Source organism: Aspergillus clavatus, genomic scaffold (genome assembly GCF_000002715.2).
Source record: "Aspergillus clavatus NRRL 1 1099423829805 genomic scaffold, whole genome shotgun sequence".
NCBI classification, from domain to species: domain Eukaryota; kingdom Fungi; phylum Ascomycota; class Eurotiomycetes; order Eurotiales; family Aspergillaceae; genus Aspergillus; species Aspergillus clavatus.
Window position 1 is genome coordinate 4,126,813 of NW_001517094.1, and position 12,152 is coordinate 4,138,964.

At 51.0% G+C, this 12,152-nt stretch overlaps 3 protein-coding genes across 3 annotated transcripts, besides 1 other annotated feature; 2 read left to right on the forward strand and 1 right to left on the reverse strand.

The window, feature by feature from the left end:
• Positions 1–596: 596 nt before the first annotated feature.
• ACLA_031870 (EF hand domain protein) lies at positions 597–4,821 on the forward strand (the record flags this gene model as incomplete). The annotated part of the gene is made up of 6 exons (XM_001269877.1): positions 597–609; positions 754–911; positions 991–1,114; positions 1,186–1,374; positions 1,450–1,672; positions 1,947–4,821. 6 exons carry the CDS (start codon positions 597–599, stop codon positions 4,819–4,821), a joined length of 3,582 nt encoding a protein of 1,193 aa, XP_001269878.1.
• Positions 4,822–5,080: 259 nt separating this feature from the next.
• Positions 5,081–5,109: a microsatellite.
• A 672-nt stretch (positions 5,110–5,781) lies between these two features.
• ACLA_031880 (plasma-membrane proton-efflux P-type ATPase) lies at positions 5,782–8,773 on the reverse strand (the record flags this gene model as incomplete). Its single annotated transcript, XM_001269878.1, has 4 exons — positions 5,782–5,828; positions 5,882–7,967; positions 8,029–8,259; positions 8,345–8,773. 4 exons carry the CDS (start codon positions 8,771–8,773, stop codon positions 5,782–5,784), a joined length of 2,793 nt encoding a protein of 930 aa, XP_001269879.1.
• A 1,257-nt stretch (positions 8,774–10,030) lies between these two features.
• ACLA_031890 (uncharacterized protein) lies at positions 10,031–12,015 on the forward strand (the record flags this gene model as incomplete). The annotated part of the gene is made up of 10 exons (XM_001269879.1): positions 10,031–10,061; positions 10,125–10,228; positions 10,286–10,547; positions 10,600–10,630; positions 10,678–10,774; positions 10,849–10,886; positions 10,944–11,041; positions 11,112–11,506; positions 11,587–11,752; positions 11,813–12,015. 10 exons carry the CDS (start codon positions 10,031–10,033, stop codon positions 12,013–12,015), a joined length of 1,425 nt encoding a protein of 474 aa, XP_001269880.1.
• Between the last annotated feature and the right edge of the window lie 137 nt (positions 12,016–12,152).

Below are 12,152 nucleotides of genomic sequence, written 5' to 3' on the forward strand. Positions count from 1 at the left end.
GGAGATTCCCAGGGGGGGTTGACTTGACAAATGAAGAAATAATGCTTAAAATATCGAACAAACACCAGGGATTCAGTTAGAAGAAATGAAAGACAACAGAAAAAAACAACTTGTATAGACTCGGTGAAGCGTGAACGCGGTGGTCCCAAAGTATCTAAGCTATCGAGAGGTACTCAAGGTCAGTCAGTAATTTAGTTCTCCCCCGGAACCCAAAAGGAAGCTAAGGAAAGGACATCATCATCCATCCCTCTCACTACTCAAACCCACCTCCACTCTTCCTCTCCTGAAGCTCCTTTCCTGCTGAGTCTGCTGGTTCTTGGTCCTCTCTTCTTTCATTCACCCCGACCTCCTTTCAGAAGCCTCTTAAATAATTCTGTCGCCTGCTCAATCACCGGGTTTCCCCTCGATTTCGTCATCCCGTCGACTCCGTCCCCCGTGTTCCCCCTTACCAGTCGGCGATCCATGCCCGTGGCAGCATCATCTCGATAGGTCCCACGGCATCTATTCCTCCACCTTTTACGCCCCGATCATTCCCACGAAGATCCTGGAATCAGTGTCTGGAGGGAGGAGAGGCGCACTCCTCCGGAGCTACCATCATGGCTGACAGTGGTAAGTCTCCGCCCCAGCAATGGCAGATTAGGCTGCAGGCTGGCGAGCTCTCTCAGGAGAAACAACCAACCCTGTCCATCTACATGTCTATCGAGCCGCGACGGAACTGACGGAATCTCTCTCTCTCTCTCAATTACCTTATAGCACAACGGCATCCTAATCTCAACCTGTCTCCTGAAGAGAAACGGGTGTTCTACCAACTCTTCCAGGCCGCTGATACTACCAACCTTGGCGTCATCACTGGCGAGATCGCTGTTCCTTTCTTTGAGAGGACGAAGCTTGCTCCGGAAACTCTCGGCTTGGTATGTGGCCTATCATATGCTTAGAATATCTTTTCTTTCTCTAGCTTAATGGTACGCTGACTGGTAGTGTGTGCTATAGATATGGCAGATCGCGGATAAGGAGAACAGGGGGCTTCTGACCCCTTCGGGATTCGGTGTCGTTTTGCGCCTCATAGGACACGCCCAAGCTGGTCGCGCGCCCACAGAGGAATTGGCTCTGCAATGTGAGTTTAGCTTTTTCATGGTTTGCAATGGAATTGAGTGTCGCAGCGACCGATCATTGACCCGCCTCTAGCCGGACCGCTGCCTAGGTTCGAAGGTATCGTTGTTGAGCCTACATCTCCTACTCCTCGCGATGCTGGTGCGACCAGTCCGCCGCCCGCTGGGGGGCCAATTCGAGTTCCTCCACTGAATCCGGACGATGTCAATAAATTCACTGCGTTGTTCGAGAAGTCAGATGTGTCTCGGAGCGGGGTCATCCCTGGTATGAGTGCTGACTCCTTGTTATCGTGAGACCATAATATGAGATCAAAACTAATGCGGTGTGCTTTCCATGCAGGCGACATTGCGAAGCAGATCTTCGAACGAGCAAGATTACCAAATGAGATCCTTGGTCGTATTTGGAATTTGGCAGACACCAAACAGCGAGGCGCTCTCGATACCACAGAGTTCATCATTGCTATGCATCTCTTGACCTCTTACAAGTCAGGCGCCATGAGAGGCATTCCTCAGGTTCTGCCTCCTGGTCTGTATGAGGCTGCAGCCAGAAAGGGATCAGCTCGGTCCTCGGTGGGATCTCGACCCGGCCTTGATGTCCCACCTGTTCCTGCTATCCCGAGACAATTCACAGGTCCGCAGCGAACCCAGAGCCCTTTAAATAGATCGCAATTCGGGCCTCCTCTCACGGCCCAATCGACTGGCGGAGATTGGCTCATTACACCTCAGGAGAAGGCGCATTTCGATACTGTCTTTGCGACAGTAGATACGGCGAAAGCAGGCGTCATCACCGGAGACCAAGCTGTGGCATTCTTTATGAAAGCACAGCTGCCTGAAGAGACTCTCGCCCAGATTTGGGACTGCTGATATCGATGCTGACGACATGACAAGGACGAGTTGCGGTAGCAATGTATCTCGTCCGTCTGCAACGCTCCGGAAGGAATCCGTCCCGCAGACCCTTCCACCCGCTTTGATTCCTCCCAGTATGCGTCGCCCTGCCTCTGCGCAGGCAATTCCCGCTCCGGTCCAGGCTCCAGCTCCAGCCCAAGCGGCGGTGCCTCCACCAGCTGCCCGATCTGCAGCGGATGATCTCTTCGGACTCGATGCATTCGCCGCGCCGCCCCCAGCTGTGGCTCCCTCGCAGGTACCTCAATCCACGGGTGGCTCCAACACAGCCTTCCAGACCCCCGCATCGCCTTCTTCGAGGGCATCCCCTCTGAGCAGTGCAACGACATTCAAGCCTTTCATTCCAACGTCGTCTTTCGGCCAAAGCCTGCAGCCTCAGATCACCGGTGCTTCGGCTGGTGCTCCACCGACAATCCGGTCGCCCCCGCCTCCATCGGATGACCTTCTTGGTGATAATGACCCTGAAGAATCGAAGAAACTCACCCAGGAGACGACCGAACTCGCCAATCTATCTAATCAAATCGGTTCGCTGGCAAACGAAATGCAGAACGTCCAAACCAAGCGAACATCAGCAGAGCATGAGTTGTCCCAAACATCCCAACAGAAGCGTGACTTTGAGACTCGCTTGGCACAGGCCAGAGCCATGTATGAGCAAGAGGTCAAGAACTTCAAGGCGCTTGAGGGACGACTCAACGCTTCCAAGGCGGAGACCAAGAAGCTGCAGCAAGAGTATGCGTTGATCGAAGGCAGCAGACAAGATTTACAGAATCAGTTTGAACAAGTCTCCGCTGCATTGACTGCTGACCAGCAAGAGAATGCGAGTCTGAAGGAGAAGATCCGCCAAGCCAACGCCGCTGTTGCCCAGCTCAAGCCTGCTCTCGAAAAAGCACGTTCCGAAGCTCGGCAGCAGAAAGGTCTCGTTGCTATCAACAAGAAGCAATTGGCTACAGTGGAAGGTGAACGGGAGAAGGTCCAAGATGAGATCGATACCCTCGCCAAGGAATCAGCTCACGGATCGGACGAGAGTGTAGCATCTCCAAGTGCTATCCCAGCAGTTGCCAGCCCTGCTTTGTCAACAGCTAGTCAGAACACCAACCCCTTCTTCAGACGGCAAACTACGGGATCCAGTGAAGGCCAGGCGTTGTCCCCACAGGTCTCGAACGAGCAGCAGCGTGCGTTCGATAGTCTGTTCGGTACTGCCTTTGTTGCTCCTCCGACCACTGCCACCCCACCCCCTCCGACTTCATTCCGCGCTGATTCTCAGCAAGCCTCGGTCCATTCGCCCGTTACATCGGGAGTGCCGACTCCTTCAGTCCCTACACCACCTTCTCTCGGCCCTGTGCCTGAACCTCCGCCATCCAGACAGTTCACGCCGAATGTCCTTCCTCTGGCTGAGACACAGTCTTTGACCTCCTCTGTCAAGGCCTCCCCTCCCGCTAGCAGGTATGGTGGCCCCGATACACCCACTTTCGATACTCCGGCACAAGCTGCCGACAGCGAAGCGGCCTTCCCCACAGGCGACCAAAGTGCCATGCGGTCTCCCTTTGAGGAAACTGAAGAGTCAAAGGGCTTCCCTGAGATTCCAGCCCCTGTTCCAGTCCCGGGCTTGGAAGCTGTAACAGCACCTGCATTGCCGACCAGCAACGAGAAGCAGGTGGCTGCAAAGGACCCAAGCTTCGATGAGCTATTTGGTGGCCCCGCGCATCAAAGATCCCAGTCTCAGAACGCCAATGACTTCGAAGAAGCCTTCGCTGCCATGAAGCAGGGTACTGGTGCAAATAAGCCTAATGGAGCAGCCCCTGTCGCGAGTACCGAGTTCCCACCTATTCGTGAACTTGATGACGATGAAGATGACGATAGCACCGTGAGCGAGGCGCCCATGGGTTTCGACGACGATTTCGCGTCCGCTGTTCCGCCTCAGCCTCAGCAAACCGAGGCGCGCAAACCTGATCCCTTCGAATCATCTCACGTCCCGGCCTTTCCCGACCCAGCATCCGCAACCTCGGAGACTCAGCCTCCTCCAGCGGAAGCCCAGAAGAGCCCCCCGAAATACGAGGAAAGCGTAGGCAAGCAGGAGCCAGGCGGTATGCCACCTGAATTCAATGGTCTCTTACCGAACCGCGAGGACCCCACAACCGCTCCAGATGCTCCTCATTCCGTGGAATCAGGTATTGGTGCACCGATTGTCGGTGGTGAGCCGCAGCGGGTTGCTTCGCCTAGTGCACCCGCAGCAGGCGTAAACAAACCCAACGCCCCCGACTTCGAAGCTGCCTTTGCTGGAATGAACCTTGCTCCCGCAAAGGAGGCGGAAGACGATGACGAGGATGATTTCGAGCCGTCGGACAACAAGAACGGTGCTGGTTTCGATTTCTCATTCGACAGCCCTTCGCAGAACAAGACATCGTCTCCCCCCGCCAATGCCGGGAATGCCCCGTCGTCCGAGTTCTTCAATTTCGACCAGCATATCGTGAGCTCTCCGGATCACGGCAGCGCTGCATCACCTCCGGATTCCTCGTCGCAAGCGGCTACACACGATTGGGGAGCCCTCTTTGCGCCTCTCGACAATGCTCAAACCGCATCCGGGGCCAGCGGAGCCCCCAAACCGACAGCTGCAGGAGACAGTAAATCACCAGGATGGGCTCTCCAGACCGACTCGGGGGAAGACGACCAGTTCCTCCAGAGACTAACCGGCATGGGCTTCCCGCGCGATGAATCCCTCGCCGCGTTAGAAAAGTTCGACTACAATCTGGACAAGGTATGTCCCCTCTCCATAAACATCATGTCATTCCACACCCAACCACCATGCTAACGAAATCAATCACTATAGGCCGTGGACTTCTTGACCAAGTCCTGATCCCCCGTTCCTGCACATACGCCCACACCCCTTGCAATTCTTCGATGTTCGCCTTTCCCCCTTTCAATCTGGTTCTAGTTGAATGCATATCCCTCCCTCCCTTCCGAACCCTTTGTATATTCCCCTCCTCTTTCCCAGCGGTACCCCTCTTCCCCAAGATCACCTGTCATTCAATATACCGGGCTTTGATGTAATCTAGAATCCGGAGGATGGAAACAGCAACAACAACAACAACAACAACAAAGGACTGCTATTGAAAGAAACCGCTCTAGGAGCACCAGCATACTTTCCCCATGTCCTACTGCTAGCTCAGCCTAGATTTATAATCTCATTAATTTTCTTTATTCTCCGCTTGAACTTTGGGCTGCTTGGGTGTATTTTGCGAGTTTTGAGCCTCGTTGGGACGACCCAGTGTAATATGATGGCAACACATTACTGGATTGTTGTGAGATGGGCCTGCTGCTCATAGTAGTCGCATGGTATGCAATGGCCAATGGCGATACGTTTTATATATAAAAAGGCAGGGACATATCTCTCGTATGTCTCATGGTAAAGTCCCATCTTAAACTACGAGATCAAATCAAATACCCATTAATAGCATCAATCCATCATTGATTGGACAAAGCTCAATTGCTTGGTAATGCATACAATGCTTAACTCAATCTCTTCCACAGCCCACCCATAAAGCCATTGCTAGACACATTTGATCCAACATTAAGATAAGGAAAGGAAGGCACTTCAAAAGACCTTAGCAGAAATATCATGACAGAAACTGCCGGATAGCAAGGCACACGAATAATGCTATAAACACTATGAGGTAGGAGAGACATCGGCGCAGAGATGGCGCAGCACCAGGAAGTCATATCCCAACTGATCACGATGGACCACCAAACGAAGATCACTTTGGATAACGCTTTATGAGTTCTTTTCATGTTGCGTTGAAACCCTCTGCAGAGCGACCACTGATTGAAATAAGCAGATGCCAGATGACAGGGACGGTTGGATGTTCACTTACCGAAGTCTTCGAGCGATCGTTGTTTTGTGCTCTTCTTGCCATTCATGAGATTCTCGAAGCCCGTTGAGCCCTGCAGCAAATAATAGAGACCGCCCATTATACAAAACACGCCAAACGAGAAGACCCAGATACGAACAACGGCAACAATTGAGGTCTGACCGCCGACGAACCAGCCGAATAGACAGAAAAAGGTCGCAACCAGGTCGACCACCAGAATGGCTCCCGTCAATTGCCATGACGGAATCGATGACCAAAAAGGTCCATTGGCGCGTGTGATGAAGATGAGCCAATTCTCGGTGAGTGATATTTCTAGGAACAGAACCTCGTCACGTTCTCCAAAATTTTGAATGATACCACCCTCCTTGCCAGTAGTCAGAATGGTGGTCAGCGTGATCCATGTTCCTGCTGCAAGTACCAGGCCAAGGAGGATCGACATGCCCCATAGCTTGGGAAGGTTCCATTTCACGGGCATTTTGGAGTAGGGTGCATTGTCATAAGCAATGGCAAGCGTTGCAATATCGGCAAAGATGGCAATGAAAACAACAAGCTGTAAGTTAAGGCTTTCATTCATTGTCGCAATCCATAGGCCCAGGAAGATCTCAAGGTGCAATGACAAGGCTATACGATAGACCACATATGCATACATACGGTGGAAAATCTGGCGAGAAGTTTTCAACGCATCGATGATCGCCGACAAGCCGGGAGCAAGAAAGACAATATCAGCCGCAGACCGGGCTGCGTCAGAAGAACCCTCGACAGCAATACCAGTGTCGGCTTTCTTGAGGGAAGGGGCATCGTTGACACCGTCACCGGTCATTGCCACAAGGTAGCCTCGTTGCTGAAGTATCTCCACAACATTGTATTTATGCTGAGGAAAGACCTCTGCAAAACCGTCCGCGGCTTCAACGAAATCAAAGACCTCTGAGCCTGGCATTGTTCCCCTTCCACCGAGACCGAGCCGCTCGGCATTATACACGTTAGTGCCCAACCCTAATTGACGAGAAGTCTCGCGGGCGATCCCAACTGCGTCGCCAGTGAGCATTTTGATTGAAAGCCCAAGCTTCTTAGCCTCGTTGATAGTTTTGGCAGTGTCATGCCGCGGAGGGTCTGAACAAGGCATGATACCGAGTATCTCCCATTTACCCTGGCCGCGCTTGCGAGCAACACCAAGGGAGCGAAAACCTCGAGTTGCGAATTCAGCCACTTTGTTCTTGTATGCTGCATCGACCTCTTCTGAGATCGGATCATCTTCCTCAACGGTTTTCAGAACGAAGAGAGGAGCGCCCTTGACACAGATAATTCGCTCACCCTGGGGCGACTGGACCACGGCCATAACTTTCTTCGAGACCGGATCAAATGGGTGGAATTCTAACACTTTATACTGTGTCAGTGCAGCTTTAGCATGAGGATAGTCCCGGAGTGCTTTGAAGAATGCTTTATCAATGGGATCCATGCCCTTCCTTTTCCTCGACGCAGCCAAGCACGCAGTCAGCATGAGATCGTCCGGGTCAACACCTGCAACCGTATAGGGCTCAGACAAGGACAGTTTGTTCTTGGTCAGTGTCCCAGTCTTGTCAGAACAGAGAATTTCAACGCCGGCCAGGGACTCAATAGCGGATAGTCGTTGCACGATGGCCTTTTTCTTTGCCAGATATGCAGCGCCTACCGCCATGGTAGTCGTGACAACCGCAGGTAGACCAACGGGCACGCCGATGATTGTAACAGCCAAAGTAAATTCAAGTATTGTGATGATGTTGTTTGACCGATAGAATGATGACACCCAAACGATGAATAGGGTAATGATGACTAGGACCAGTAGAATCGCTCCAATCCCGTTGAGCACTTCAGTGAAGCGACCGGATCCAGAGGAAGCAGCGTTAACCAACGCAGCAGCTTGACCGACGAATGTATAATCACCAGTGGCGGTGACAAGCATAGTTGCGCGGCCACGTTTGACGGCAGACGAAGCATAACAAGTATCTCCTCTATGCTTGTCGACTGCCAAAGACTCCCCAGTGATAGAAGATTGGTCCACTTGAATGAGATTTTTTGAAACGAGCCGACCATCGGCAGGTACAATGGTGCCCTTGTAGATGTCAGCAATCAAATACAAGCGTCCGAGTCGGAAATTGTGGTAGTGGAATTACCTCCTCGAGTTTCACTATATCTCCAGGGACAAGCTCTAATGCATCGATCTCTTTTTCATCGCCATCACGACAAACAACTGACTTGAGAGCTAGTGTTTTCTTCAGCTCGTCGACGATAGAACCTGCCTGAAATTCCTGGATGAAGCCCACGGAGGCGTTCAGCAGAAGAAGCGCGCATATCACACCGAGGTCAACCCAATCGCGAAGCCCAGCAGCCAAGATTGCAGCAGCCTGTGGCTCATCATGTATCAGAAAGTGGTCGAAATAGTGAGTCAGGGACATAGAAGGGGAAAAACTCGGGATGATATTTTCTTACCTCCATGACAAATTGTACCGGACCAATGAAGAAACTCAGGAACTTGCGGAACTTGTTCTCCTTTTCCTCTTTCATTCGATTAAGACCGTACTTTCTCCGTCGGTATTGGGCCTCACTCTCACTGAGACCCTTCTGCGGATCTGTCTGCAACATTTCTTCGGAAACGCGACGGGTGACACCAGGCTCGTTCGATATATCATCTTCTACATCGACAGGGCCGTCTAAGGTGAGGAGCTCTTCAATGAGAGTGTCCACATTCTCCTCCGGCTCATCATCATCGTCATCATCGGTGGGCACAGGTCTTTTCTCGTCTGGCGTGCGAGCCACAAGAGGACTTTTTGTATTGACGCCATTTAGCTGACGAATAGGCTCGGTGTTCTCTTGGTATCTGAAGACCCCAAGAGGGCCTGTGTTAAATTGGCCAACCATTGACGGCGATGAGGCAGGCGAGCAGGTGATTAGATTGAGACATATAACGCATAAAGTGATATGGTATGGCCCAAGATACTATAAAGGAGAGCCTCGAAAGACACCTTTCAAGCTGTAGAGAAAAGAATGAGGAACTGGGGGGAAGTTTGTCCATGAAGGAAGGTGCTTATAAGCCAGTGAGGGAAAGAAGCAGCTCCCCATCTTGTACTAAACTCCTTCCCTAGGCCGTGACCTGGTGGCAAAGAACTGTTAAGACATCGAGTCCATTCAAGAGACAGGAAAGAGATGGGAAAAATCACCAGAGAGGAAGAGGTCAGTCTGTCAGGTGCAGGTGGATTACCCAATCCAGAATGCCAACCAGTCTTCCAGCAAGTCTCTCTGTCTTCCCTTCAACACAGCCTACTTCACTCTCCAAGCCACAAGGACACATTGATTCATCATCTGTGCATTTTTCTTTGGGATTGGAAGAAGATCATAGGTATGTAGTAGTGTCTTCTCATCCCGAAGCGTTCTAGTGTCTCCCGCAGACGCATCACTGGTTTCCTGCTAACAGTGAAGAGACTTCCCCAGACTAGAGGTATCCTAGACAAGAATCAAAGAATATCGAAAGTCGAAGGACCCTTCCGATGAGAACTATTGAAGCTCAGAAAATCTTTGCTGCTGAACGGTTCATCAAGGAGGAGTCCTCCTGTCTGCTACAGCCATTTAGCTTTGTCGCGATCAGAGGAAGACCCATTGGTACGGATACTCTCAGCTCTCGATAACCACCAGACGGCCGCCATTTGGAAGAATACAAGATGTGAATGAGGTCCTCACCGTGCATTCTTAGCAGACTGGTTAACGTACATAGACCATTTGGTTATGTACAAGGTACAGCCAATCAAACATCCATTTCGGAGACATCCAATTACATAACCAATAATATGCGGTGGACGTCATTGCAGCCAGAGAACATAAATTCATCATCTCTGATGCATCTGGAATCTATCTATATCGCACCAAGTCACTGTCGCCAAAAGCAAACTTCAGCAGATGGGTGGCCTTGTCACCAATAGACTGAGCTAGTCTCTTTTACCTCCATTCCTCCCACCATACGTTGTTCCTGTTGCAAAGCTCAAACTCCATGAGAACCCAATTTCTGTCATTCGGGCGAGCTTGGCTCTCCACCCTCTATTGAGGACAACATTTATTCTTGCATAGCGCCGACGTACATATTCTGCTTGACCTATTCCTAACCGCTTGTATACCTGAAGAATCATGAATCGGGAAATCCCTGGGTTCTATTACGGTATGTGTAAACTATCGCCCAAGACGCGATGTCATGGCGGACTTCACATTGACCATACAATAGATCCCGAAAAGAAGAAATACTTCAAAATCCAGGCTAGCCATAAAGCTGCCCCTGGGGCGCAGTATTCGAAGGATGCAGTGAAGAGAAAGCGGGTAGAACATGAGGTTGCCCACTTGATTCCAATCATTCAAGATGAACCATAAAACTGATTCCCCCTCTAGAGACGTCAAAGAAAGGTTCGACTCACACAAAAACTAGCAAAGGAGAAAATCAGAAGAGCCCCTCTGCTCAGACATCCCCTACTGGGAACTGAACGAGAAGTTGGAGCCCAGATTTGGTCAAGACCGTTTCGACAGGAGCAACACGGCCTGACCTATGCGAGTCAAGTCACGCGAAAACAAATACATCGGTTCGAGCCATGGCCAAACGATTATTCCATCAAGCATGTAATACGTAACAACCGTTCTGGTATCCTGATTGCCAGTAAGTCTGGATCATTATCCGGAGCCTCAATCTTGGCTAATAATGTTCTAAGGTGGTTATCGTGGTGGTGAATCTTCTGTCTCGTAAGTTCGGACTTTCCGACTGCGTTGCTATCCTCTCTTATGCTTAGCCTTTCTTTAGGGTGTGTTTCCCGGACTCTGTCCAGGAGACGTGGACATACAATCGGACCATGGAACGAGTGCTGTTCAGAGAACCATATAGAGTATGTGTGTTCGTCACTCCTCAAAAATTGATGTAGTGATGTGAGGCACATGCTTATACGGCTCTCCACAATCTCCAGCTTTCTTCTATATCCCTGAGTCATACCGGGTACTTGCTGTAAGTGCTTACAGAAAATCGGGTTTGGAGGTGCTCTGCTAACAAAAGCGGCAATAGAGCCACGATGGATAGCGGTCCAAATGGTGATTCCTTTCTAGCTCCGCGAATGCTACCTGATCTTGGTGAAGGAGGCGACTACCGTTGGCCTGCCTTCTGTACGTAGTGGTACCCCACGCAAGAGCCTACCAGAAGGCATGAAAACGGCTGACATTGTTCCTTGACCAGTTGCACATCCAATTCGCATCCGCACAGAGTCGTCTCTTTGGTGCTCGTCACCCTGTCCAGAGGGCAGCAAAGCACTGTTCGCCATCGGAACATCCGAAGGCCTCCAGACGTTAGAGGGCTTAGGCAGTTACTGGGCCCTCTTGAAGAAGCCCTTTGCGAACGATGTCATCACAGGGAAACCGACCTCGCATCGACGTACCGATTCATCTCATGCACTTGTGGCAAGCGTCGAATGGTTATCAGCGCATGTCATTGCTGCTGGTCTCAAAGACTCGGCAGTCTTCCTCCACGATCTACGAAGCGGAGGCACTGCGACACGTCTTCAGCACCCCCACGCAGTCACAAAGATCAGAAGAGTCGATCCTTACCGAATGGTCGTCGCAGGCCTAAACTCAGTATGTACTCTCTCTCTCTCTCTCGTCCCGGCAAAGTTACACATCAACCACAAGCAGCAGACAAACTGACAGCCTACTAGCTCCAAATGTACGACATCCGCTACCCAGCAAACGGCCTCCAGCGCAACCCAAACCCCAACCGTCCAAGCCACACCTCTACCAGACCCTATCTCTCATTCTCCGATTACTACCCCGAAGTCATCCCCGACTTTGACCTAAGCCCTGAGCTGGGGCTGCTCGCAAGCGGTAAGACCCCACGGCCCCAAGCTTCTTCTCAGAAAAGAATGAATCAAGTTGCTAATCTAGGACATCAAGCCTCCGACGACTGCAAGGTTCAGCTATTCTCCCTTCGTACCGGAGACCAGGTCTCCTCTCCTCTGTCGAAATACCAGTACTCGCACTCCATCTCTTCGCTTCGGTTCGAATCGGGCGAGAAGTCTTTCCAGGGACCTCAGACGCCCAGTCTGCTGGTTTGTTCAAGTGCCACTGTTGATGAGTGGATTTGGTGAAGTCTGTTCTGTTACTTTTAGTATTATGGTAAAACGACAATCATGATTATGAATCGAACATTATTGGGGTTTATCCCAAGGTGATCCAAATTCCTATATATCGTACACTTGTGTAGCTTGTTATGAAAACCATGGAC